General features: G+C 42.1%; 1 protein-coding gene across 2 annotated transcripts in view; it reads right to left on the bottom strand.

Annotated features, from left to right (window-relative positions):
• Nucleotides 1-646: 646 nt before the first annotated feature.
• The window catches only part of SVEP1 (sushi, von Willebrand factor type A, EGF and pentraxin domain containing 1), a 135,039-nt gene continuing 108,706 nt past the window's right edge, over nt 647-26,979 (bottom strand). The window contains exons 39-50 of one of the 2 annotated variants that reach the window (XM_072860597.1): nt 26,519-26,744; nt 25,273-25,428; nt 23,308-23,371; nt 22,413-22,586; nt 21,239-21,412; nt 19,113-19,286; nt 17,436-17,612; nt 16,373-16,543; nt 11,131-11,226; nt 8,207-8,302; nt 5,268-5,361; nt 647-3,203 (exon numbers count right to left, since the gene is read on the bottom strand). In XM_072860597.1, the coding sequence (XP_072716698.1) occupies nt 3,173-3,203; nt 5,268-5,361; nt 8,207-8,302; nt 11,131-11,226; nt 16,373-16,543; nt 17,436-17,612; nt 19,113-19,286; nt 21,239-21,412; nt 22,413-22,586; nt 23,308-23,371; nt 25,273-25,428; nt 26,519-26,744 (1,633 nt within the window). In that variant the 3' untranslated portion in view covers nt 647-3,172. The remainder of the gene's footprint in view (nt 3,204-5,267; nt 5,362-8,206; nt 8,303-11,130; nt 11,227-16,372; nt 16,544-17,435; nt 17,613-19,112; nt 19,287-21,238; nt 21,413-22,412; nt 22,587-23,307; nt 23,372-25,272; nt 25,429-26,518; nt 26,745-26,979) is intronic. The other variant, XM_072860598.1, reaches the window with a different exon arrangement.

The following is a 26,979-nucleotide window of genomic DNA, read 5'->3' as shown; positions in this document are numbered from 1 at the left end:
TGTAACCTCAGATAACCTGTTGGGCTGGTGGCTTAGCGGGAGGCTTTGAAACACTGACCACCTCTTGCACTTTAAAGTCTCCACTTACGCCTATGTTATGAAAACATCGAAAGGCTTACTAACATTACTTTCAAAAACCCCACACCCTAAATCTTTCGACTGCTATGTCATATATGCTCCTTGTTTGGAGGAGTGGTGTTTGAGTTACAAAGTTTTCTTTCTGCTATAGTACATTTTTTACCTCAACTGTCTTTGAATATGGGTGTCTCCATAGCTTTAAAAATTCCAGCACTGGTGCAGAATAAAACAAGCCGTATCTCTATCTGGTGTAAGTAGTGAGTGAAGCAGGTTTTAACGCATCAGTTTATGCCAGTGGTAAATTTGGCCCTGACAGGTTTTAAAATATGCTCTACCAGCAGAAAGGATTTGACAAATTATGTGCTAACTGCATTTTTATTGGAAGACCAAACCCGGACTAATCCAGCACATCCTTTTAAGATTACTGGCAATTATTTTGTCTTTTCCCTTGAGTGGAGTTCCATTTCCCTAATACTCAGGCTTTGCCAGCAGATCCTAAAGGGTAGGTCGGTATTTTTGTTGCAAGGCATTAAGAAAAGAGTGCAATGTTGCCTCTATATGGGTACTAAACAGGGTGCAACTTTATTTACAGTGTAAAGTGCATCACACAGAAGTCGTTTAAAACACACAACAAGCAGTGACATAAATGACAATACAGTACTGGGTAGGGAGGGGAAAGTGTTCCAGCAAGTATCAAAACATCACCAACAGCACTAATATAACAGCCTCTAGTTTCAGCTACTCTGTCCTACCACCACATCTCCTTACGAAACGTGTTGACTGGGTTGATCCCAGGACTCCATGTACTAGTCACTAGTGTGAAGCTGGAGTGCTAAAAGCCATCCCGCAGCCCTAAAGTCTCCAACAATGTCCTGCAGCGCCTAAGCACTGTCCTCACCACTGCTGTTCTGCTCTGGAGATCACCAGGGCAGAGTCAGGGCACACACCAGAGAAGCACACTGGAAAAGGGACCAAAACATGAGAGTGACATATAAATAAAGATCTGCTTTTCTCACCCATGCACTCTTTCCCTTGAGAAGTCCTGTGTTGCTCACTGCAGCTTCCATTCATATGCTGTTAAGGCAGCAAGGAGGTCAAGGAACAAAGTGCCTACGAATGGTGGTGACTATGGGTTGAAATGCGGACATTATTTACTGAACACTAACTTCAGTCAAAGCTGTAAACGTCGATGGCTGTGGAGCTGGGAGACAGAAGATTGTTGCTACGTGCTAGCAGAGTCCATTAGAAAAAGAAGGTTGTGGGAACTGAAACAACAACTCTTCAGCTGGTTGCAGCTCCCACTGGGAAGGAATCTACATTCACATTAATCTGATCCCCTAATGACTCCTATTCTTTACCTGTTTTTCTTTTAATTGGCTGAAAGCTCTTATTGGCTCACAACTTCGCTTGTTTCTTTCTTCCCCGTTTCTGGTCTTGGGCTAACAGCCATCAGTTATGTGTCAGTATTTACTAGTGCCCTATTACTGTAACTGTGAGCTCATTTTGGTGTCGTGTCACTTTCCTGTGTCCAAGTTCATGCATTCATAAAAGGAAGGTAAATCTATAAAGGGGAAGGGGTGGGGCAGGTTGTGCACACTCTTAATCTGGAGGATTAAACTAAGCAGGACTGCTACAGAAAATAAAATTTATTTCTCCTTCTTCTTTCCCAGTGCTGACTGCAAGTCACGCTTCTCTATTATTACTGGGAAAAATGGAGCTTCTGATCAATGACTCTCAGGTTTTCACTCTAACATCTTCTTTCATAGATCAGACATTTTGCTAAATGACGATAATTACCAAACATTTGACCTCAAAAAATGCATGTGATTTCCACCTTGTAATTCCACCACCCTGCTTAACCATAGGTACATCTTAGCATCTCGGTTCATTAGAGCATGACTTAACAATGTCATTCAGGTTTGTGTTATCCTCAGATGCAATGGGATCAAGTGTGAGAAAGAGAAATCTGACAGCATGTGTGCTCTCAGTATGTCTCACTCAGCCAAGCATTTCTGCCTGTGTGTGTACTCGAGAGGCCTTTTCCAGTTCTCTGAGGGTTCTGCATAACAGAAATACATCCTTTCTGTATGCAAACAGCAAAATTTCACCCGTAAACATAACTGGTGCCTTCCCTCTCCATCTTAGGGGCAGTCAAACTTTGGGACCCGAACCCCATGTATCAAAAGCATTCACCTAGCAGACAGCTGCTAGACATGTATTTCACAATTTACATAGGAAAGGGATGGTGGTTACAGGCAGGTGGTGAGTCCCATGGCAAGTGGGAAGCGTAAGTTTCAGTGGTCTGCCTGCTTCCCACTGCTGGATCCTGGATTATCCAGCTTTAGAGCTACACCTGAACTGCCCGTAAGCCAAAAAGCCTCAAAGGTCCATTTTTCTTTGAATGACATGATGTTCTCTCATCTCTTTTACATTTTTGACTATTTTACCAATAAATCTCAGGTAAAATTCACACCGATGCCTTCTATTAAGTCACCCTCCATGATGTTAATGTCACATAATATACATTACAGAATCTTCTTCTTATGCCCACCAGAAACTGTGGTTACAACATGAACTTTATCACATGTACTTCGAATTTACATCAACATGAGTTCAGAAACAGGCCCAATGCAAAGTTTAGCGGCTCAGTTAGCCTTGCGTAACTATTCTTTACTGTTGAGTTGCTGGACAGCAGTATGCTTTGGCAGATGGTAAGCAGAATTGCCACATTCTGTTTAATCACGGTTGGCAGTATAGTATGGTTTAATTAGCTTACTGTATGTAAGAAATGTGAGGGACTTCACTGTACCCAACCACTTCCTCAGTGGACAGTAAGAATCTTTACATTTGTATGTGTATGTGTGTATGGTGTGTTTGTAGCAGCATATATTTGATAATACTTTTGTAAATGAAAAATACAGACCATTTCTTTAAAAATGGAAAGGTATAGTAAAAATGTATCACAAAATAAAATATAAAACAAGGGAGCTGGGGGGGAAGGGAAGCGATGGATTTGATTTACAATGCATTAGATTCCAAGCCCTGGTGCCCAGGCTGAAGAAAGGTATCTGAATGTAGAACTGCTGCTCTGATGTTAAAAGGGATAGAATCCAGCCTTCCGTTTCCTGTGTCAAAAAACACAAACAAAATAAAATCAGTGCTGTACTGAACATACCAAACAAGATCAACAGTGAGGCACAGGAAGATGGTGTCTGAAAGTATACCAGGGATTAGAGTGCCACAGCTCAAGATGGCATATTGAGAGGGGAAGAGGTTGGGCACGGGGAATAGAGATATCTGGCATTTAATGTAAGTCATGACTCATCATAGAGTGGTTTGGAGCTAATCTTGTCCTGGATGCTGATAAAAGCTTTTGGCCCTTTCAGCTTCCCCTTATAAATCACACCTAGTTAACCTGCAACAGCGAATCTTTGCTATCATGGCATTTACTCCTGTTTACTCCTGTTTAATCCAGTTTACTCCTGTTCTGCCTCTATTGTTTTTGAGTCCTCAGAACAGTATTGTACCCCATAAAGAGCCACCAGAGGCTGAGGCCAAAGCTTAAGAACATACGAAACAGATCTCAGCGCTTGTTTCTGTCCCCTCCCCTCCAGCCCCCCAGTTCTGTGTGGGAAACTTCCTCTCAAACAGCTTGTGAAGGGACGAGCTGCTAGACTGCAAGCCTGTAGGGCTAATGATCCACCTTCTCTCAGACTTCACAATACAGCACAGAGCTGTGGACTTGAACAAAAAAAAACAAACCCAAGAAGAGTTCAGTTTGGTAATAGCCTGAAACTTTGCTTTGCCTCAGAGATAAACTCCATAATTTTTGACTGCTAATCCACTGGATTTGGGCTTCTCTGCCTCATGTCCTCAATGGAAATACTATCAGACTTTAGATGTGTAGCTTTCAGTCTAAAGCTGGTTACTGTTTGTTGGCAGCACATTTAAGTTGCTTCACTTAGGCATATATAATCACAGCTGACAAATGACAACTATTCATTTTGGACAATGTAATTTCTCAAACAAGCATCTTTTCTGTAGCTTTAAGATAAACAGCATATCAGAGAGACAGGGAGGAATGTCTGTCACTACTTGTCCAGAAAGAAGAATAGAAAAAATGTACAAAGTCACAGGCTTTGTCTGTATCCCGGAGAAAAACATTAATATTCAGCTCTCCAGGATAATGACCAATGTGTTCAGTATGAGCCACTGTGAGTTGAGGTATAAATATTTTTGCTAGCGTGTGTTTCATGGCCCTCCTGCATATTCCATGCAGGAGGCCGGAGAACACATGCTGCATTTTTTGTTATTATATCTGATTCCCGACCACAACAACATCATTACCATTCCACCTGCCTTCCCTCTTCAGGGCTGTAAATGGCTCTTAATGGCAGCATGAAATAACAGCTTTCCAAAGAAAAACTGAGTCCTGTTCAGGCTGCCCTTGAAGCCAAACACCCAAACTTCACAAATTAACTTTAAAAAACAAAGCTACAATTAAGACTTATAAATGCTGCCTCGCATGGTGATGGGGCTCGCTGATTTGAAAACCTAGTCTGCTATTGGCCCCATTAGACACGAATCGGCAAACCAAAACACAAGCACTGGTAAGAGTCTCTAAAAGAGAGCACACGTGAACCAGATCTAAGCCCAGTCCTTGGGGCTCTTGATACTGCCAGGTGATTTGGGCTGGGACTTGACTCAGAGGCACTGTGTTGTACTCTTTAAATTATTACACCACTCAACACTAGGTGTAAGAAGAGCTATTATTTATAACATCTGTTGCATGACCGTAGTCTTGAACCTGGACCCAGCTGAGATATATACAGTTCAAAATGAACACTAGTACACAGTAGGCCACCCAAATTTCCTGAAGAACATTCTGTATTACATCAGAACAAACACTTCCATTTACACCATTAAAAATAAGGCTAAACCTTGCAGATTTGTCTGTCTGCTTATATGTAAATGTAGCATTTCCTGAGTTTTCTAGAAGTTTGGCATGCATTTTGCACAGTACTCTCTAAGGTCTTTCCAGATTGCCCATAAATCATGAGCCAATGACCACTGATTTACAGACTCTAGAGATGCTCAAAATGTGCAAAATTAATTGCACATCTTTCAGATTTAGAGTTCAGTAGGGTGTGATTCAGCCTAGCTAGGGGACAGTGCTCAGCAACACTTACCTAGAGCAGTCATGTCCAGTCCACGATGAGGGACAATAGCACCGATTTGGTCGTATGCACTTCCCACCATTTAAGCAAGGCAACTGGCAAACAGCTGCATACAAATACACACACACAGAGTTGCATTAATGACTACGCCCACAACAAGCTGATTAAGGAACAGGGCACTGAAAATCCAGCCTGCATTATTTTGTTAAGAATGGACCACTCTCAAAAGTACACATTGAACATCAGCTGTGAGCCTGCTATAAAAGATGGTTTCCTCTGGAAAGCGCAGCCTTAGAAGCACGTCTGCTGAATGTGATTTGACCCTCTCTACTACTTTTGCTATCTGCTGCAGTGTATGAGCTGCATGAAACAGCCAGTGTATTATTTTATTTTGCCCTAAAAATTCTGTTCTTTTTGCCTCAACTTGAGGCAAAAAAAGGAATGCAAGTGGAAGCAGGAGGAGGAACTAGAAGAGAAGAGTCAGAAGATCAACAGGAGAATAGGCCTTATTTCTAGGAAGAAAATGTGGATGTTTATTTGAAAGGAATGTGACGGCTAAACAGTAGCCAGGACAAGCAGACACCAGACATGGTAAAAAAGTATAGAAAAAGGCAGCATAAACAGAGAAAGTTAAAGGTCAGGAAGCCATTTACAGATCAACTGCAGGCAAGGAGTAAGACTTCACACAATGGCACCTGTATGGAGACAAGGAAAGGAAGCAGAGAATGCCAGTAAGTTCCTGAAAGACACTGGATAGCCATAGGAGGTGTGACTAGGTGGTACACAGCGTTTGAATTAGAGAAGGAACACTTGCCTGCCTGGTAGGGATGTGCTGGGCCAGCTGTGAAATGGCTGCACCTGCTCTTGTGTGACAGCCTAAACCAAGGATATCAAGTAACCAAACAAAAGTCAAAGCTTCAAGTCTTCCTATCAATTTTGAGACTGGAAGATAAAGCACCATACAATTTACAGAACAGATTCAGAGACTCACTTAATGAGGTCCTTCAAATGCAGACATTTATATCGCAGGAAAGCTGAAAGCCATGAAGGCTTTTAAGCAGATAATGCCATATCTAGAGGACAGACCTAAAGATAGCAGTGAGGACAAATGCTGGGTAATACTTTTGCAAGGAATGTGCATCAAGAAACACTGATTAAAATGGAATGACAGGAAATGGAAATGAGTAAACACAGGAATGCGAAAGGAGATGGAAATACACTACTCTGGTTCCTCTGGGCCAAACAGGAACAAACAATGGCAGGAGGTTATAGAGATGGACCATCCCTGTGCAATTAAGTGCACCAAGTTTGTCATGTTGAAAATGACTTCTGATTCTGGAATGAAGCATATGAATGAAATATCTTTAGCTCTCACTTTATGCACATAATTATTCCTGTGAGACCAGCAGTTAATCCAAGTATTTCTCATTTCACTTTGCTCTGTCATGGCAAAAGGTCAAGACCAGTAAGTAAAATAAGAAGTGGTTTAATAACTTCATAAGCAGTGGTTATAAGCTTTTATGAATGGGCTTTGGCACAGATGCAGTGGCTCAGTAGAATTTTTTCTTTAGCTACCGAAAAGCAAGTCAGCCTGAGCAGATTTGAATTGCTGGCCCAAAAGTGAAAAAGCCATCTATCTTCCTCAACCATCTATGCTGTTATAGCTGCAAAGTTTGTGAAATACGAGAGGAAATGATGCATTATGTGCTAGGCAAGTGTCCCTTCCAAAGACAGTAGTTCTGAGTTGAAATGTTCACTCTGGAATTTCAATTTGCTGAAGAATGGTTGGGTTTGCAGTGTATCAAACAGTTTATCACCCAGACTGACTATTCTTATCAGTTGAACAAAGAATATGAGCATTCATTAACAAAAGCATGAACTCCTGCTCCAGTTCACCCAATCAGCCACTCCAAAGTCTTGCAGGAAGGCAAAACTGGGCTTTCATGTTAAGGCCCTGTTAACAGTCAGTTAAGGTGCACCTGGACAATAAAAATACAGTGAACAAACAGTAAATAATTTCTAAAAATAGTTAACATTTATTAGTGATTGAGATTTAATAATGATTGAAAGACATTTCAATGATCACTCAATTGCTATGAATTTTACTGGCTATTTCCACAGGCACAGCCTTTCAAAAACTGACGTTTGTTTAGTCTTGATGTGGAACCATATATACCAAACTTGGGTTCAAATATTACTCCTAATTGCAAATCAACCTCAGCTGACACAAGCTGACTTGCCAGGACACAGGTCTGGAGCCTAGAATCACTGCCATCACTATCCCTTGCTATTTTGGTGTGCTACATGCCTTTCAGCCTTGGTTAGGTGCAAATAAGAGCTCTAGTAAAATGCAGCGCATGTTAAATTTGTTCAGAGAACTTAGATGATACCTAATGTAAGGTACCCATGTACCATGTACATGGTACCTTACATGGGTACCATGTACCCATTAAATTCAACTATCCTTAAACAAATCCTTTCTTTGCTCTGGCCTCTTGCCTAGCTCAGAACTCAGGCAGTAAGTGGGAATCCCCCAAACCAGACAGCTATGTGGTGAATAACCTCTGTAGTACCTGCCCCTTGTTTGAGAGTTTAATGGTGACCTGCATATGCTGAAGATGAAAATGAAATTCTAACTCTTCTTGGAATGAACAGTCTAGTTTTATTCTTCTCCTTGGAAATCCTCTCTCCTCTGCACTGCTTTTGGCAGAGAGCACTCTTGTGAATTCTGTCTGTCCTTTCTGGGAGCAAACTTTTCTGAGTCCCTCATCAGGGACTGCTCTGAAAATAGTTTGCAGCTGGGGACAGCAAATCCTCCAGGAATATTATTGCAGGCCTGGGTTTTCCTGTGAGAAGCTTAGTAGTTCTCCAGAGTGCTTAGCGAACTGTGCTAGGTATTGGTAGTAGAGTCATAAAAAGTGAGAAAAAAATGCAGGTGAAAGGAGTTTTACCCATATGGCAGCGCGATCCAGTCCATCCAGGGGGGCAGTCACACTGGTAGGGGGCCACACAGCGACCTCCATTGAGACATGGCAGAATGCATATTGCTAAGGAGAGGAGAAGAGAACCAGTGAAAAGAATTATCTCCCATGAAAGCAAAGAATAAAGTGTGCAAGAAAAGAACCTATGTTTAATTAGAAACTCTAGTACTCCTCGAAGTGTTTGTATGCAGCATCAGCAGAGTTGAATACGATCTACCCACAAGGCATGAGCAGCAAATATGACTGCCATGGCAGCCAGAAACGAGAAGGAATGATGGCAAACAAATGGACAGACTGGAGCAATTGCAGAGTCCTTCAGATGCCTGTAGGCTCTGTGCTCACTGGAAATGAGCAAGGCTGTTTGCTTGTTTCTCATGTGTAATATCCACAGACATTGCCCACTTTTGTGACAGTGGCTAACAAAATCAGTTCATGCTTTAATTACAAACAACTGGATTGTTTGTGAATTCCCTGATGTCCCACAATATAACATCCAAAACAAGTTAATCTATGCACTGCCCATAGAAAAGCACTTGGTCTGGGCCAGTGCAAACATGCTGAGACAGGTGACACCACAAAACCCCCAGTGGAAAGACAGCTTTGATACAAGGCATTTTTGGGTGCAACAGGTTGACTGTGGCTGGAAGCTTTGGGGAAGAAACAAAGCAGATTCTAAGCAGCTGATGTCCTCTGGACTGAGCACCAATCAAGCCACACTGCTCCTGTGAGCAGATCTACAAAATTGTCCAACGTGCACACTGTTTGTGACTTAAGTACCTTCACAAAACTACCATCTCCGCTACCCTAACTGAATGAAGTACTTGTGTGAACATGCTCTAATAAGAGCAAGAGTTCAGCTGGGTCTCAAATTTGGACCCTCGAGTGGCACCTCCTGTGGAGTTATATACTGGGAGGGTGGATGGGGGCTGCAGAAGACTGACGCAGAGGTTCTTCCTCTTGCACTGCACAGCAGAGGTCAAGCTGACCAGATGCAGTCAGCCTGCATAAGAAAAGAACAGTGAACTTCCACAGAGCTCACAGGACCAACCCATACCACCAAGAATTACTTGTCTATATCATTAAACTAGTAGTGCTCTGCATGTTTTTTAGTGGTCAGGCCTCTCTTGGGAAGATGAATCTATCTTGTTATCTGTGAAATGTACTGTGAACTACAAGGTGACTGAATTCTGTCAGAGCTCTGTGGCCTCACCTGTGGCCTGATCCTGACAGATCAGTGCTCAATGCTAGCACTCAAAAATACCTTTGACTTCCAGAACAGGTCCTCAATTCCAAAGACTAAACCTATCTTTTCTGTTCACTGGTGCACTTTGCTTGACAAGCAACGCTACAAAGTTGAGGTGGCACTAACCAGTTTTGGGAATCCTTTTCCCCTCTCCTCACTACCTATGCCAAAGTAAAGGGAAAAAAAAAAAAAGAGAGCTACTGCCTGTATCTGCATGAAGTGTGATCTGGCTAGTCAGCTGCCTGTTCATTTTCCTCATACAGGAAAACAGGGTCTGAATTGGGATGACAGATCAAAACGACTGGGGGCATAAAATTTGTCCTCTGGTCCTGAAGAATGCATGAAATATCATTACTAATGGTAAGGTAAGGAAATCAATTGTGGCATACCAAACACAATTCTGCCAGACACAGGGCTCAGTCCTCTTCTGCTGAAACTGTGAAACATACAGGGCTGAGTTTGCATGCCTGGCTATGGTGGTACTGACAGACATAGGGACAGCAAAACAGGGGCTGTGTGAATGCACTGCATAGCTGGAGTTTCTCTAAAGGCAGAAGGACCAAAACTTGCTGAACCTCTTCTCATTCTGTACCTACAACTAATTTGTGTCATGTGGAACTGACACTGCTGCAGAGAAGACTTGAAAGCTGCAGAGGTAAGATTCAGAGGACCATTTTAAGATGTGATACATCTACCTAGCAAAATGCTTGAACCACATTCCTCTCCATGACCTACAGGAAGAGATGCCACATCTTTTTGTAGGTCTCCATGTATACTCAGAGCCAGGGACAGTGAGACCACCTCAGCTGCAGGTGTTCTTGGACATGCCACAGCTTTACATCAGGGCCATACTGAGTACTAAACACAGTAAGGGTACTTTCCTTTTCTATCCACATAGACCCATCCCTAACTATGTGTACAGTAATGAGGCTTCTCGTGCAGAAGCTACACCAGCATGAAAGGGTTAGCCCTCCCAAATTCCTTGTGCTGAGATCATCACAAAGAAAATGGGAAACATGGCACAAACTGGCATCCCCAATGTCACCCAGGGAATCTCTGACAGACCCAAGAGTCAGATTTGGCTCTTTTCAACCAGAACAGGTCCAGGTCTCTAACTATTCAGAGACCCAGGCCAGGAAAAGCCAGCCCAGAATTCATGGGTTACAGGTACACAGGTCAGGAAGGACAGCATGGAAAAGGTGACACAGTTGTATTATTTGAACATGAATTGATCAGGTTCATAATCACAGACTGATAAAAAAGGAAGCCAAGAAACAAATGCAGCCACCTGCAGAACACTCACATCTCTTCTGTTCTAACCCTTGTGCTTTCCCCAAAACTATCATGTATTGCTATTAGAAATAGACTTTGGAGAACGGAAGCAGGCTGTTCTTCAACTACAGTGAAAGAGCATCCACAAACAAAATTGCATACATTAAAAAAGTGCTTGTTTTGGTTTGGAGATGTCAGGGGGTGGTAATTTGTCTAGAATGGTCCTTAATGTTCTCTCTAATTCGTCAAGCAGAAAAAAGTAATGATTTTTATGTTTTTGGCTCTTATGTCTTTAATTTTCCCACCTGGTTCACTGCAGTAAATTCACTTGTCTTACCTACAACATTCTTAAAATTACAGTTAGGGATGATATACATACGCTCTTCACAGAGACGACCCATCCAGCCATCTGGACATGAGCAGGCATTTGGTCTCTCACAAACACCACCATTCTGACACGGGAACCGACAGACAGCTGAAAACAATACAATTTCATGACAAACTCAAGACAGTTATTTAGAAGCTTAGTAATTCAGCACCTTGTACAGATCTTTGCAGTTGTAAAGTTTAGAGTAGAACAAACAAATGTGGTGAAGTTCAGAAACATAACTTGACTTTGACTTCAAGGGCTACATCGTTTCCTGGCTCTGTGTGCCTGACTAGGTACTGTGAGCAAGAGCATGGGAACTGTTAAGACAATCAAAAATTGTCCATGGCAAGAATGAAAACTTAGAAGTTTTAGCATAGTTGGGTAAATTATTTGGACAATGCTTCAAGGCTGATGCTATGTTTTATCTGTTTTTCCCCACTCATTTTTGTAAAACAAAACAGAAAAACTCCACCCCAAACAAAAACTATGACCCTTTTCTTTTTTTTTCTCTTCTAAATTAACTCTAAAATGAAATCAAACTTTCTTCTAACCTTGGTATGAAACATCAAGATAATGCTGTCTGGCATAATACAGGGTTTGTTGAAAGTAAGATTAAACACTGTGGTAGAACAAGCAATTTTTATTGCACTATCATCCAGTGTAATGAGGAGTGACCAACAAGGGTACAGCAGTGGCACAGTGAAGTGTTTACCTGTGGAACCCTAAGTGTGATTATAAACCTCACCTAGCATTCATGCTGACTGGTGCTCCTTGGCTCGCACACCTGTTTATAAGCACCTGATCATAAAAGTGAGGAATTTGAAGTGGACTCTATCATGCTAGTCCAATATGTTGCCTGGACTGGACAGGCTTTGGACTTCATCATCGTTTCTATGACATTGCACTGTATCTTAGCTAATACATCCAGGGAAACCAGGACTACTTTACAAAATTGGGTGGCAAGCTAAGTACGGACATGTTAGACTTAAAGACCATTGGAGGAAGTACAATCCTTGTCATGTTGGTGTACGTACTATATACAGAAGATCAAAAATTGTGGCTACGAGACGATACTACAGAACAAATCAGTAATCAGACCAACTTCTAATTAGTGGTAGTTATGAACACAAAGTAACCTCAGGAAACTCTGTCTTAACTGTTAATTGCATCCTATCTTTAATTAGTTACTAGGTGAGCAAAATACGAGTTCAGGCTTTGAGTGTTTCAGATCTCGTTCAATGTTAGTATTAAATACAAACAGTGGTTTAGCACACTGAAACACTGTTCAGACCTGAGCTCCACATTGGAAAGAATGCAAATCTTCCCCTGATAGAGCCAAACTTGAGTCACTCTTGCAGCTAAGCTGTGCCAAGCTGCAAGCTACAGCTTGGAGTCTGTTGAAATGAGGCCAAAGCTTTTGCCATTTTATTTTTCAATCTCAAGAGTCTTCCCATCAAATGTCAGCTGATAATGAGAATGGGAAGAGACCTTAGGCCCTGGCAAGTTCACAGAAGTTGCAATATTTTAACAGATATTTTGAACAATTTTTGTTGTCAAGATATCTATGACTATGCAGACAGCTTGTCTCTGGGTGTTGACTAAAGCAGAATAGTGTGCCAACCAGGTTTCCTTTCTGCAATGAAAAATTGTGAAAGTTGAATCAAAAACCAATTAAAGCTTTGTGTGATCCACACCACTTAAACGATACCCCATGAATGTATAAAGGGATGGGAGGTAAAAGATTTGTGTATAAATGATATCCCACATTAAATTCAAAGCCCATGAAAAATGGTCTCTGAAATATATGTTCTTTCTCTCTCTGTCAACAGAGAAGATGTGGATATTTCATGAGTTACAGGAATCACTCTGGATGGCAACTCTATCCCGCGCAGAGACCCAGGATCTCGGGCAGAGATAGGCTTCTCCTGGATTTCTGCCCAGGCCCTGGTTGTGAAACTGAATGAGTAAGACAGTATCATCCCTAGGTGTGCACTTGTTACACACCAATTTAGGCAGGCAGAGACTCTGTGTCTGTAGCTGTGGGGATTATTCTTCACTCAACAGACAAGACTAGAGAAAGGCTCAGGGCGGGAAGTTAAGCTGGGATCTCATTATCTTTTTTTGCTATTGTAAAAGCAAGCAGGGCAAATGCAGTCATGATGTGCTGGGGAGAGAATGGGAACCATTAACTGTGCCTTCAGTTAGTGGTAGCAGATCTCACATCCATGGTATCAATGTTAATATTTGAGATCCCTTTGTAAATCTAAGCCTGACAGTTATCTCCACAGGACACAAAAGCATTACACTGCTGGAAGAAAAACATGGGTAAGAAAGGGAAAAAATAAATTTCTGATATCTGTTCTCAGCTTTGCCAAAAAGCTTTCCTGTGGTTGCAAGTGAACAATTTCCTCCATGCCTCAGCTGCCCTCTCGTAATGCTCTTGTTTGCTGATGGGGTATGAACTTTTTGGTTGGCAGCTCCACGCTGACCACTCCCAGTCAGCGAGGTGTGTGCAGAGGGCAAATAGACAACGCAGATTCTAGAGCATTTCAGAGAAAAAATTGGAGTCAGACAAGCTGTGTGCATCTGTGCAGCCTGCCGAGTCCTGTAGGTGTTTACGACTGGCAGATCCAGGCTAATACTTCTCACCCCTGAAACTCAGATCAGAATCTGGCCTGCAACCTCTAACCAGCAGTGATTCAAGCAAGTGCAGCTGTGGTGAGAGCTCTTCCAAAGAAGCTAATGAAGTCTGCTTTTTAATTATAATATTTACGTTAACTAACCTGTTCAACTGGGCCAGAACATCTCAAGTAGGCTTAGGACACATTAATAATCAACTCACAGAGCTAAAACCAAGAAATGCAGCATGAGTCATTACAAAAAGTGCTTTCATGTCGCTTCTGATGTAGACCACAAAGGCTTGGGTCCTGTAGGCCTTTTGTTAGGCAAATCCCTCAAATGAATTATAAAGCAGTTTTGAAAGATTATTTTGACATGTGTCATGAAAACACAGGTCGGTCCTCTCAGAAGCATCTTTGGTCCTTTTTAATTCCCCTTTTTAGGTGAAAAGAGGTGGGGAAATTGTTATTCCTCTCCCTTAATACACCAAAAGGCAGGTTATTCTGCTTTGTTTTCCTGCACTACACCCTGATCATCTGTCCACCTCATCACTTCATTTTTGAAATAATTTTCCCTAATACTTATTCCTCTGAACAGTCCCAGTAGACTCCATGGTGTTGCAAACAGGACACGTTTGACAGTGCTTTGCAGATCAGCACTTCCAGGTTGCTAGTAAGCAGTAGCAAGAACCTCTCTTAGCAGAAAACTACAGCCCTTGGCATAAAGTAGGGTTCTGTGTAACTAATAAATATTAAAAAAGAATTAAAAGTAAAGCTGGCGATACTAAAGAGGCAGCTGAAGAATCCAAAGTGTTACAATCTGAAGAGATAATATCCAAATAATTTTGCTAATGAATTCCAGCTTAGGTAGAGTAGCTATTATGCAGAGATCCCTTGAATTCTGTAGCCACCACAGTTTAGAAAGAAATGACGAGATACTTGGCAAACTTTTTAGAAAGGGGTCGGTGCTCTGGGAGCGTAAATTGCTAACAGGACTTTTGCATACCTCTTGACATCTGAAGTAACTCAGGTGCTTTTACTGTAAATCTTCTCTAGTTGGCTACTCAACAGGTGATTCTTCATGGCAATGGCAAGCCATGGTCACATAACCAAGAGAAACCTGTTTTTCAGGAGCACCTTCTCTATTCCTGAAACGTTCAGGAGTTATAAGCCCACTTCTTTGGCTCTGGGTCCCCTCAAAATGATCTACTGAGCCATGATTTTTAGGCAAGGCAATTATAACTATCAGATACAGCATTTTAACAGAGTGCCTGCTTTCATAGAGTAGGGCAGCTCAGCTTGTCTAGGTCTTAACATTTGTAATATTTTGCTGTCAGAATTCATATTAAAAAATTGACAAGGGGACCCTGGTTAGTCAGGCTTAGCACAGTATAGAATCCTCCACCTTCAAAGGGCTTCTGACCTAAACAGAAAATCGCCAAGGAGGGAGGAAGTATTGTTGCTTCTATTTTCAACACGGGGAGCTGAGACTTGCAGGAGGAGAGGCAGACCTGACAACTTTGATGATGGCTCTAATGTTCCCAGATGAGCGCTCTGGCACCTCTCCTCTTCTGTGGGAGTTCTCAAGCTTAGGGAATGGGGGTGCTTGTGACTGGTCACTGATGTGCCCTAAGGTTTTTTGCTTTTAATACTCACATTTCTAAACAAAATATCTAAGGCTTATTTTGTAGTATGATTGCTGTTACACTATCTGAGGTAAGACTTCACCGTGCACCTAACTCACTGCTCTATAGCTACCTGGCAGCAGAAGGCTAGTCAAGCTTCTGATACAGAAATGGGAGATGGCAAGGTCTCTTCCATCAAAGCCCTGTGACCTTGGAACCCTTTTGCTATGCCTCATCCTTGGTTTTAAGTTAGTGTTTGAAGATGCTTATATCTATTTTTAACTGTTTAGTTTATAATCTCTTCTATGTTTTGTGTTGGTTTCCCCCATTTTCTGTTAAAAACTTTTTATTTATTTGAATATCCTGTGTGGAAGAGTTAATTCTGTAGTTTAAACAAGTGAATTTTTCAGCTCAACACAACAAAAAGTGACATTTTCCTGCTGGTATGGCAAGGGTGGAAAGGCTAGACTTTGTCTTTGTTATTTTGTTAAAATCATGAATTTTCTGCAGTACGCAGTGTGTATTATTTAGTGAGCTGTATCAACCTATCCTTAAGTATTTTATTGCAAAACAATTTTCAGGAGCTGCCAAGCCCTAAACACAGTGAGACACTAAGCACCCATTGGATCTCTTACTTTTGTTTTCTGCAGTGCTTGATCTTTGACTGTGAAAAGATCTGGCAGTGCTTATCTGAAACAGTTCAGCATGTCAGAAAAATGACTGGTTCTGTCACTTTCTCACAAAAGATGTGACGACAGAGGATCTTAGATGTGGGATACAACATTGTAGCAAAAGAAAATGTAAGATTAGCAAGGACTAAAGAGAAAAATTGAGGAAGCCCTTTTTCATTTTGAAATAAAGCAACACCCTGCACTTTAAATGCCCTGAGTGAAACCATGACTGCACTGAAACTAGCAAAAATTTCATTTTAATTTTTATTGCAGCTAGGATGACACCTCTGTGCTTACACCAAGTTAAGATATGCTTCTGTTCATAAAAAATACTTACCTTTGCAGGTAGGTGGTGTTGTCCATGTTCCATTTTCTAAGCAAATGCTCCGCAGGGGCCCTTCCAGCATGTACCCACTGTAGCATGAATAGGTGATCATGTCTCCATACTGATAGAAGCTACCACGAATCAGAGCATTCTCTGTGTGAGCTGGGGGGCCGCAAGATATCTCTAAACAAAAGAAATCACCCAGAGGCTAGTAACCTGCAATGCCTACATGATACAGTTTCTAACCCTGGACATAGTGCTTTGCACAAAGGACCTGGGAGGTGCCAGAAAGATGCCTCTGATGGGAAATCAGTAAGCAGGACTTCTTCTTGGTGCAGACACTCACAGGGAGAACCTGTATGTACACCCAGTGAGCAGGGAGATGGCCAGGAACAGCAGTTTTAGGTAATGCAACAATGGCTGTATCCACCATATAGACCAGAAACTTTCAGATGGTCCCAGGATACATATGAGCCTTGGTTTGTAGAGTGAAGTGATGTCATTGTCTGAACTAAACAATATTGCTTGCAAGAAGCCAAAAAGCTTTCAGACATGCCTGCAAACAGATGCTATGCCTTCTGTCAGTGTCAATAAATACAATAAAAGGCAGCACCTCTCCCTACAACCCTTGTCTCATCATCCATAATCTCTCAGGAATCATTCTCAGGATATTTGGGGTATCCAACAAGCAATCCCAGCTCCAGTGCTTGCAAAAGGTAAATTGAGAAGAAAATTACAGTAGGGCCTAGAAGATAGTAGGACAAATGCTCTTGAGGCATCAACCCACATAGACATATTCTGGATCCTTTTAAAGAAACAACTCTGTTAGAAAGAAAGAAGAAATAGCTCTTCTGTAGAGCTTCTTAGGTCACCTTTATGTGCCTGGATCTCTTGGAGTGACCCATCTCTCCAAATGGCAATAGCAGACAAAAACTTTCTTCTTCCAGAATAACTGCATCTAGGTGGAGAGTTCTGCTGACACGTCTGTGCTGTCACGCTCCTGTGTGATACAGCTGTGGTCACCAGCCCTCTGGAGAGTACTAAGCCCCTGTGGAACTGTACCTCATGTACTTACTTTCACACTTAGCTGTTGCTGGAGTCCAGGTCTCATCAGCATTACAGGTGATCACAGACTGCCCTTTCAGCTGGTAGCCTTCCCTGCACCTGATGGATACGTTCTGACCAACATAAAAATCCACCTCTGACAGAAGGGCATTCTCTGGGATTATGAAAGGCACAGGGCAAGGGTTTGCTGTTCAAAGAAAGAGTGTGAGGGAAAAAGAGAAGGGAGGAAAAAGGGATGGAAGGAAGGAAGAGAATACTTTAGAATAATTTCTGCAAATTTCAAAATCAAATCATATGAAAGGCAATAGAAATGGATGCTACACACAAGTCCAATTTGTAATTTGATGTAAAGTTTTGAGATTTGGGTCATAAAATAATAATAAAAGGTTTGATTCTCTGCTGTCACATGGCTTGCTACCACACTCTATTGATGCCAGCAGAAGACATACTAAGGATTTAAGTGGGGAATATCCTACTTGTTACTATCAAACCATTTTCTCTTGTCCTTCCTGTTTACCATAACCTTGCTATAAAAAAGAGCCAGACCTAGCCTGCTTCTTGTTCTGAGGGGCTGGACCAATAAAGAGCAGCAAAAATCCAGGTGTTTGAGCAAAGACTTACAATAACATTCATTAGAGTTTAGAATTTCTCCAATAATCTTATTTATTGCTGGCCGTAGGCTTGCGGAGCTATTTTTGCATGGTGTATTGATCTCATAATGAATGTGGAAAAGGTTGGACGTCCTATACAGCAGAAACTGATGCCAGTTTCCTGAAACTAAAATTGTATGAGTCCTTTCTAATACAAAAATGAAATGTCTCAATTAACCACCATAAGACTACACTAGATCTTAAAATTAGTTACAGACGCATACAGCAACAAGAAGGGCTATTGTGGGTGTGTGTGCACAGCGCACACGTGCGTGAGGTGCTATTTCACAGAATCACAGAATAATTTATACAGCCATTAAGTCCAACCTCCTTCTCAAAGCAGGGCCAACTAGGTCAGAGGTTGCTCTGGGACTTGACCAGCTGAAATGTGAGTATCTCCAAGGACGGAGATTTCACGTCCTCTCTGGGTCCCTGTTCCTGTGTTTGATTGTTATGATGGTGAAAAGTTTCTTCAAATACTTAATTGGAATTTCCTTTGTTGCAAGTTGTGTCCATTGCATCTCATCCTCCCACTGTGCACCTCTGAGAAGAGTCTGGCTCTTTTTTCTTTACACCTTCTCAATAGTCAATTGTAGACAACAATTAAGTCGCCCTTTTGCTTCTCCTCCAAACTTTTCTCTCACCTGCTCCTCATATATCAAGTTGTTGACTACAATTGACTCCATTTTATGTCAGCTTTCCAACTAAAGGGAGCTACGCAGAACACAGCTCATTCTTTTACTGTCACAAAAATACACTCAGACAAGTTAATACTTTAACATGTCTCAGTAACTGCTCCCTTTGTTCCTCTGTAAAAATGGGATGCACATCAACCAATCTCCCAACGTAGGCCAAACTAATTTTTTAAACTACAAATGACAAATTCTGCTCATGGCCACTCCAGAGGAAAATTACAGTACATTTCCACACAGATCTACAGAAGTTGCTCTCATTTACTGTCAGTTTAAATGAAGAGCAGCCTAGCCTTTAGTGCTTACAAATTGAGACCACTTTTTCATTACAAAGCAAACACACACGTTTACAGAGAGGCAAGGGATTACTCCATCTTCCATCTCTTGTGCACTCTGCTGCAGGTTCCCCTTCCAAGCTGTATCCCCTCTCACAGAAATATGCTATTGTACTGCCAACTGTATTGTCTTCATAAATTGCCTTCCCATTCAGCAAGGAAACTGGAACTTCACATCTGGTCTCTGCAAAGGAAGAGGTCTCATTAATTCAGCTTGGTATTAGACCTGGATTTCCAACAATTCCTGAATTACTCACACAGTATGTTTAAAGTAGCAGCCACAGACTAATAAATCATGAAGAGCATTGAGGGAGGCTTCAATAGCCCTGGGAAGGAAACATAGCCAAGCTAGGGAAGAGCTCCTCCCAGTGATGGAAAAAAGCCACAGCCACATGTTTTTCAGGTCAGCAAAATGTGGCAGTGCTGGGGAGGAGAGGACACATTTATTACTTCACACTGGGGTCAGTGGGGCAGAACGTGGAAACTGTTCTTTCTTGCCACTGAGAGATAACCCAGAAACTTTCAGCCCTTTCTGCCTTCCTTTTCACCTGACAAGAAATACCAGATGAGATGCAGGATGGGTTTGGTGCAAGATGCCAACACTTATATTACTAATTGCTCCCCTCAAGATTCTCAGCTGTGTTTCTGAAGCAAGCAGGCAGACAGTCCAAGCTGGGTTATCACTGCTAAACAAGAAACTCCGTTTTGCGTCCCATTCTCCATTTTATTTTCCCAGGTGGTGTGTGTAATGGGATGACTGAAGATTAAACTATCAGACAGACACAAGGCTGTCAGGCAAGAGGAAGAGAGGAGCTGGTGAAGTAGCTGCTCTCAACCTTGTTCAAGATAGTTTTCTTGACATCTGTTCAGCACTGCTAGTGTGTGACTTTTCTTAGGTGCCTGGCTAGGTACTAGAGACTTCCCCTCTGATGCGGATGTCCCCTATCAACTTTCCAGGTTGCTACCATAAGGTCTGCAAAGCATTAGGGCACTGTACTGCAGAGTGATCTGTGCGTTGTGTGGTTGCCCAACACTGCATCTGATGGTCCCTGGCCCTCATGCAGTTTTCATGGCTCTGGTGACAGGAACCTAACACCTGCCTTGAGTGGAAGATCATTATCTGTCTTACTTCGGTGCAGCTGGCACAGCATGCTGGTTCCCTCTAAAGCTGCGTGTGCAGCTGGGTGTGGAGAAATCAACATGTCAGCTCCATGTAAGAATGCCAGGAGCAGCTATGAAAAGCAAGCAGGACGCTGCGTCTAGAGTCTAGCTTGGGACACCTGAGGTATACCCAGCAGGGAAAAGAACAGCCTGAAAGGAAGTGCAAGATGGGCAAGAAATGAACTAGTGTGTTTCTGAGGGGAAAGGAAAAGTGCAAAGCCCAGACTTCGTATTTTCATGGCAAAGAGGCCAGGAATGGAGAACACTCATACTTAAAAGTTAATGATACTGCAATTTAGTAGCTTCTATATGCTTTACATTTTGAACAGTCATCCAACAATACTGGCTATCTGTTCAAACTTGGGATCTTAAGTTTTTGTTCTCTTTTTGTGTTGGCAGCCTTGTTTCCACCCACTACTGCCCACTCCATATGACACAGAGTTCTTGCTCGGCACTCATTCTGCTTTGTGGTGTAAGGAACTGGACCTACGGAGGGACAACCTGAAAGCAGTGATTTGCAACATGTACACATGATGTATTCATGGTGTTTGTCCATGCGAGGAGTGTGGAGGTTAAAGGCTGAGCTGTTGAGACTGCCCTTGGGGCCCAAAGTTCAGAAAAAGAATATCAACTTAATAATTTACTACAGAAGGCCGCTGGGAGAAAAGTCACTTGTCCTCAGAGTCCATCACCTTTTGTTAGGGGTTTGGTTTTCTGAGATGGCAAGTAACCTCATCTCTTATTAAGCTTGTTAAACTACAGATTAAAACCTTAGGAAAAATGATATCTAATATCTCTGGCTTGCTAACAGGCAGTGCTCCTTGTGACACATTTCATTTTTCAGGCACCATTTTTAATGCACATTACAGAATCACTTCCCAAAAGCAGCTCAACTCCTGGATCATGCATGCATAAGGGAGGAGCTATTGCCTATCCCAGATCAGAATGCATCAGGCCATGAAACTGAACAATTACCTTCACACAATGGCAAGGGTTTACTCCAGCTCCCATTGGCAAGACATGTGATATTCTGGGGCCCAACAAGATGGTATCCAGAGTTGCACACAAATGTTACATTACTTCTGTATGTGCTTCCTGTAGAAATGGCCTCTGCTTTTTCAATTGAGGGATGCAGCCCACAAGTAATTCCTAGGAGAGGAGAAAACTTTTTGGTTTTATACAGACAACGAAGGCTATTCTGTCTATCTGTTACACACTGTCTGACAGGTCTGTTCACACACTGAATTAACAGAAAGATGGGAAGAAAGAAGCTGTGAAGTATTATACGGAGAAGGGTTATACAATGCCTTGCCTGCCCTCTCTCCTGGGGTTCAGGCTGCAGGCACCTGAGAGAGAATGTGCCCAAATGTATCTGATGGTGTTGTAAGCTATGAGGTGTGTTCAATCAGAGTGATCCAGAATATTTCTTCTGAGCAGGCCAGAGGCTGCATTTACAGTCTCCTTTGCTCCCTGTACAGTGGAAGGTGATCTCAAGATGTCTCCAAGAAAAATGACAGTAGTTAAGAAGGATCTTGCCCCCTGTCCCACACTTACTGTGGAGATGAGGCAAATTGGTCAAAGGTGAGAGAGAAGAATGCAAGGACTAAGACATCACCATGAGAAGATGGGAAATGATTTATGGGTAAAGACTATAAAATCTTGGCATTTTATTTATAAGCTGTACAAAATAAGTCATAAATCCTTTTGCCATGGTCCCACAATTAATCACCTTCCGCTGCACAGGGAGCCAAGATTTGATCCTAGGGAGCAGAGTCTTGATCTCCAGACACACAGAATGGCCAGGATATATTAGCCTTGGCATGGCAGAAACGAACCATCCCAGCACATGATGTCCAAGGCCCTGCACACCACAATGCAAGGCAAATCAAATACAGCATGCCACACTCCTCCCCTACTGACCAGAGCACGACTCTATGCTTGTGCCATTTTAATATGCCAAAAGGAGCTCCCTTCAGATCAGAGAGGAACTGCCAATGAGAACTTCTCTGCTGGCTTTTTCTCTGGCTCCTCCTGTTACCGCCCTCAGGCTGGAGGGGGAGACTGGGAGGAAGCCAGCAAAAGCACTCTCTCAGTTTGTTCCCAGGCTCCCCTGGAAAACTGCCACCATGTTGCTCTGCTTGCTACTTACGTGTGCATGAAGGAGCAGAGGGGCTCCACTTTTTGTCGACGTGGCAAATTCTTCGGCTTGGTCCCTGTAGCTCAAAGCCAGGGTCACAGCTGTAAAAAACCTCACTGCCAAACAGGAACTCCTCTCCCTGAACAGATCCATTTTCTATCATGACTGGGGGTCCACATGATACTCCTATAACGTAAGGAATATGTTCCAATCAGACATAATGCATATGGCCTGTCCTGTTCACAGCTCCTCCACAGGTTTTACTCTGAGAAACAGGGAAAGAACACCATGTTTATCTGGACATTCCCAGATATTTGCCCCGGACTAGCGGAACAGTATCATGCTTGGTGCTTCCAGTTCCTGCTAAAAGACAAAATATGTTGCACCTCTGCTGGCAGGAAGCCTTGGGAAGTTCCACTGTTGCCACTTACAGCCAACAGCTGAAGTCCACCTAAGTATTTATGTAGACAACTCCTATTTTGGCACTGCAGCCAGTGGGCATCAGATATCTCACAGAAGTGAAGTACCTTTGAGAATGAGTATCCATGGAGTTATATTTGAGGATGCTAAGTACCTGCGACTCCTGGCAACTAAGGTGTTCAGAGGTCCTCAGTAACCCCAGAAATCATGACGTCAAGTGTCAGAACTATTTAGACTTGGAAGCTGTCTGCACAGCTTTCTTAGGGATACAGGAGCAAGGCAGAAAGGTGTAGTGATTCCCTTCACACTATTACCTGCACATACCGGTAATTCTGCAACTCTTCCAGGCTTTTATCAGTGGTACTTACCAAAAATCTTTAGGCAAATGCGGACAGTATGAGTTATAAAGCAAAATGAGCATTAGTGTTTTCTGTTGTGTAAAATCACCCTTGACCAACATTAAGTGATAAACTCAGGTGGAACATACTTCTGCACACTGGCACTGAACCACTCCAAAGCTTGTCTTCTTGGCAAGTCCGTTCTGCATCACCCTGTGAAACAAAAGAAAATGCTCAAAGAACAGCTTTACTTAGTCAAGTCTTTTCTCCCATCAACTCCAGTATCCAGCAAAGCCAGGACTTCTTCCCTCCATGTGCAACACACATAAAGAGATAGTTAAATGCTACAGCCCAAGTCTAGCAGTTTAGGGTAGAATTCCCTCCTGCAAAGTGATGGATATTGTTTATAAACCAAAAATTTGTGGGGCCAGTTAGTCCGTTCTCTTGTCCTTCTCCCTGGAGTATCATCTTTCTTGTCAGTTTTACCATTCTTGTTTCCAGGAATGAGTTATGATAACAAATTTTCTCCTTCCAGGACTCACAGAAAATCTAACTAGCATTTTTTCAACAACATTACAAGCTTGTGTTTTATAAATGTAACATACTGATTTTGACCACATCCCAAACATTCATTCTTTACATTTGCTTATAAATAATGTTATTTCTTTCTTACGTACAGGCTTTATAGCCAGTCTAATAGCCCAAGATTTATTTCTTATTTTATTCCAAGGCATGGAGAACAACATCTAAATTTGTCCCTTGAGGTAATGTACTTTCATTCCAAAGCAGACCCATTGACAAGGGCAGCTGTTTGACATGAGTGTTGTACGGCATCACACCCAACGGACTTTACTTCCCAAAGGAAAAAAAGCAGGACTTCTCTTCAACAGCAGGGAGACAGGCTGACGCTAGGTGGCAAAGCTGGAATACAGAACTTGGAAGGACTTTTTACTGTATGAAAGCATTGGCTTATTACCTCCAAAAATTACTTGAAACAGCAATTCTACCTATCTGTCTTAATACCAACCCACCCCTCCATCCCCAGTGATATTACATATGTGCAACATAATGCAAATTAAATTTATTGTTACCTAAGCATTCTCTAAACTCTCCTTATTTTTATACTGAGTGACTGGGTGAATTCACTCCTGACGGGGTGAATTCACATGCATGAAGTTCTTAATTTATTATTGGTGTTACAACAGTATGAAGGAAGCACAATCCTGAATTCTACTTGGTACTCACAAAACACAGAGTTAAGAGCCAGCCTCTGTCCTGGAGACACCTCACCACCTCATGCCTCTGGACACGACTGTGCCCTACTCTGCCATCACCTGGGGATGGTGGAGGCCATGCTGTGCCTCAGCAACATACGTTCATTTCTGAATTCACTGCAGCTCTGAATTGGCTAACCTGAATACTGATAATGGGACAGCAGTGCTACCGCAGAGCTCAGGTGGGGATTAGAGCCCAATGCTCATAATAAAAATAATGGGCAGCAAAGAACTTTGTTCCCTTCTCCATCACGGAATAAAGCTGCCATTGAACAAACTAGAATCTCTTTGCCTTACTAAAACAAGAGATATCACTTTCATACCATCTAGCAATGTCATGGAACTGAGGGCAGTGGAGTTTATCAGGAGCTTTGAGTTTGAAAGGCACAATGCAGCAGCCATAGTGCTTGGGACAGTATGAAATTGAGGGAAGAATGCAATCTAACTCTGGACAGAGAAACAGTTTAAGAGAGCAATACATGAGAAATTAACTCTTCCATGATTTATGGTCACAAGAATATATAATGCTGTATTTGCAGAGGGCTGAAACAAGCTTCAATTAAAAAAAAAACACTGAAAGGTATCTGCTGAACATGTATCTCTGAACAGGATGTTTATACTTGCTTCAATTATACCCTTAAGTTATCCAAGGACTATGCCAGACATACCAGTAGCATTCTACAGACAATAACAACAAAAACAACAGCAGATACCCAACTTCTGTGGCAGTTAAGGCAGTATATCAATATGGACCAGACATAATACATTCTCACAGTCATCACATAAGAACTGAAAATGATAACTGAAGGTTTAGAGTGCTGGAGATTTGAGCTTGCTTACTTGTAATTCATAGCCAGAATCACATTTATAAAGAACCACGTCTTTGTAATTGTATTTAGTGCCAACCACAAATCCATGCTCTGGAGACTCTGGGGTCCCACAGGACACAGGAATGCAGATGTCATCAGAAAATGGGGGCACCCAAATGCCACTCTCCTGAAAAATAAATGTAATTAAAAGTGTGGAGGCACCACTTTATATGCTTAATTCATATCTAAATGAAAAAGTTAGGAAAATCATAGCAGAAGCATCCAATGGCTGTGGGTGTACAGATGTGGTTAATGTGCAATCCTTAATAAAACTCAGTAATTTAAGTAACACTTTTAAGATGTCAACATAGACTGGAGCTCAGCTTTGGCAGGTATGTTCAGCTTAGACTTACAAGACAGAAGGAACAAAAAGTAAATGGGGAAATAGAAGCTTGGAAAAGCAAGTTCACTTGTACAAAGTCAATTGTACTCAGGGAATACATCAGAAGAATGAAAACTACAGCTGCCTGATTCCACGTTCTGTACTTCTCTCCTGGCTGAATGTCTAACACCATGACTAAGTGCTTCAGCTGCCTTCCCAGACTCTCTAAGGGAAGTCCAATACCTCAGAAGACACTCATCAAACACACCTACTCCTACTTCCACAGATCTTTGATCAGCAAAATAAGGGGAAAACCTTTCCTTATGAAGTGCTGATTCTGCAAAAACACACATGCTCAGCTTTTCTCATATGAGCAGACTTACTGACTTTAAAGAGTCTATTTACAAGCTTAAGTCCAGGCTGCAGCTAATGCGACAAGAGGTTACGAGCAGAACTGATGAGGATGTTTACTCTTTAGCAGACAGAGGATTGAAGTTTCTACAGCTGCACAGTGGATTAAAATGTGTGCTGCCTGTTATTCTGGAGAAAAAAAGCTCTGCACACAATCCTCAAAATACATTAGAAATCTTGGACATAATTTTTTAAAATCTCAGACGTGATTTATTCCCTGAAATGTGATAAAAGGAATGCTTTTCTAAAGGACAGCATTAGTTTTTGAGGAAGAAGAAATCAATAATTTCTAGTTCTGAAAGTCTGTACATGGAAAACTAATAATTGCTCTTACTAGGCAACAAGGAAGCATATTATATTTTGCAGGACATGCTTTAAATATTTTTATTGTGTGCAATTAGGGGCCAAAAGCTAAGGAGGGCATGAGGAGAATTCTTGAATTCAACAAAGCCAGCAAAATAAAACAGTGCAAGTAACACTATACCTTGCATGTAGATGTGCTTGCTCCCACCAGAGTATAGCCTTCTACACATGACAGAGTGATGTTTGTGTTCACAGTGAAGTTGTCCCCAAGTACGATTACATGGGTGATATTTCCTGGGAGGGGACACTTTCTGGGGCAACAGGAAATACTTTGAGGAGACCACTGCCCATCTTCCTGGCAAATGCATACATCCACCTCTGTCACCATTGTGTAGCCTTCCAGGCATCTGCAACACAGCATGAAGACCTGACCACAGAGACACAGCTAGGGATGAGCTAACCCATAAATTACAAAGTCAGACAGTCATTTTTCAGCATTAGTTGTTCATAAACACACCTTGGGATTTCTCTGTTATTTCAAGGTAACCTTGTAAGAAGCATGCCTGGACTGAGTTTATTCTGTTGCAAGAGCTGAAAGCTTCAGACTTCATCTTCAGCTGCTTCATACTGCTGCAGCACGGA

Source organism: Ciconia boyciana, chromosome 4 (assembly GCF_034638445.1).
Source record: "Ciconia boyciana chromosome 4, ASM3463844v1, whole genome shotgun sequence".
Taxonomy (NCBI): Eukaryota; Metazoa; Chordata; class Aves; order Ciconiiformes; family Ciconiidae; genus Ciconia; species Ciconia boyciana.
The sequence above is the reverse complement of the archived record's forward strand: the minus strand, read 5'-3'. Positions and strand labels throughout refer to the sequence as shown.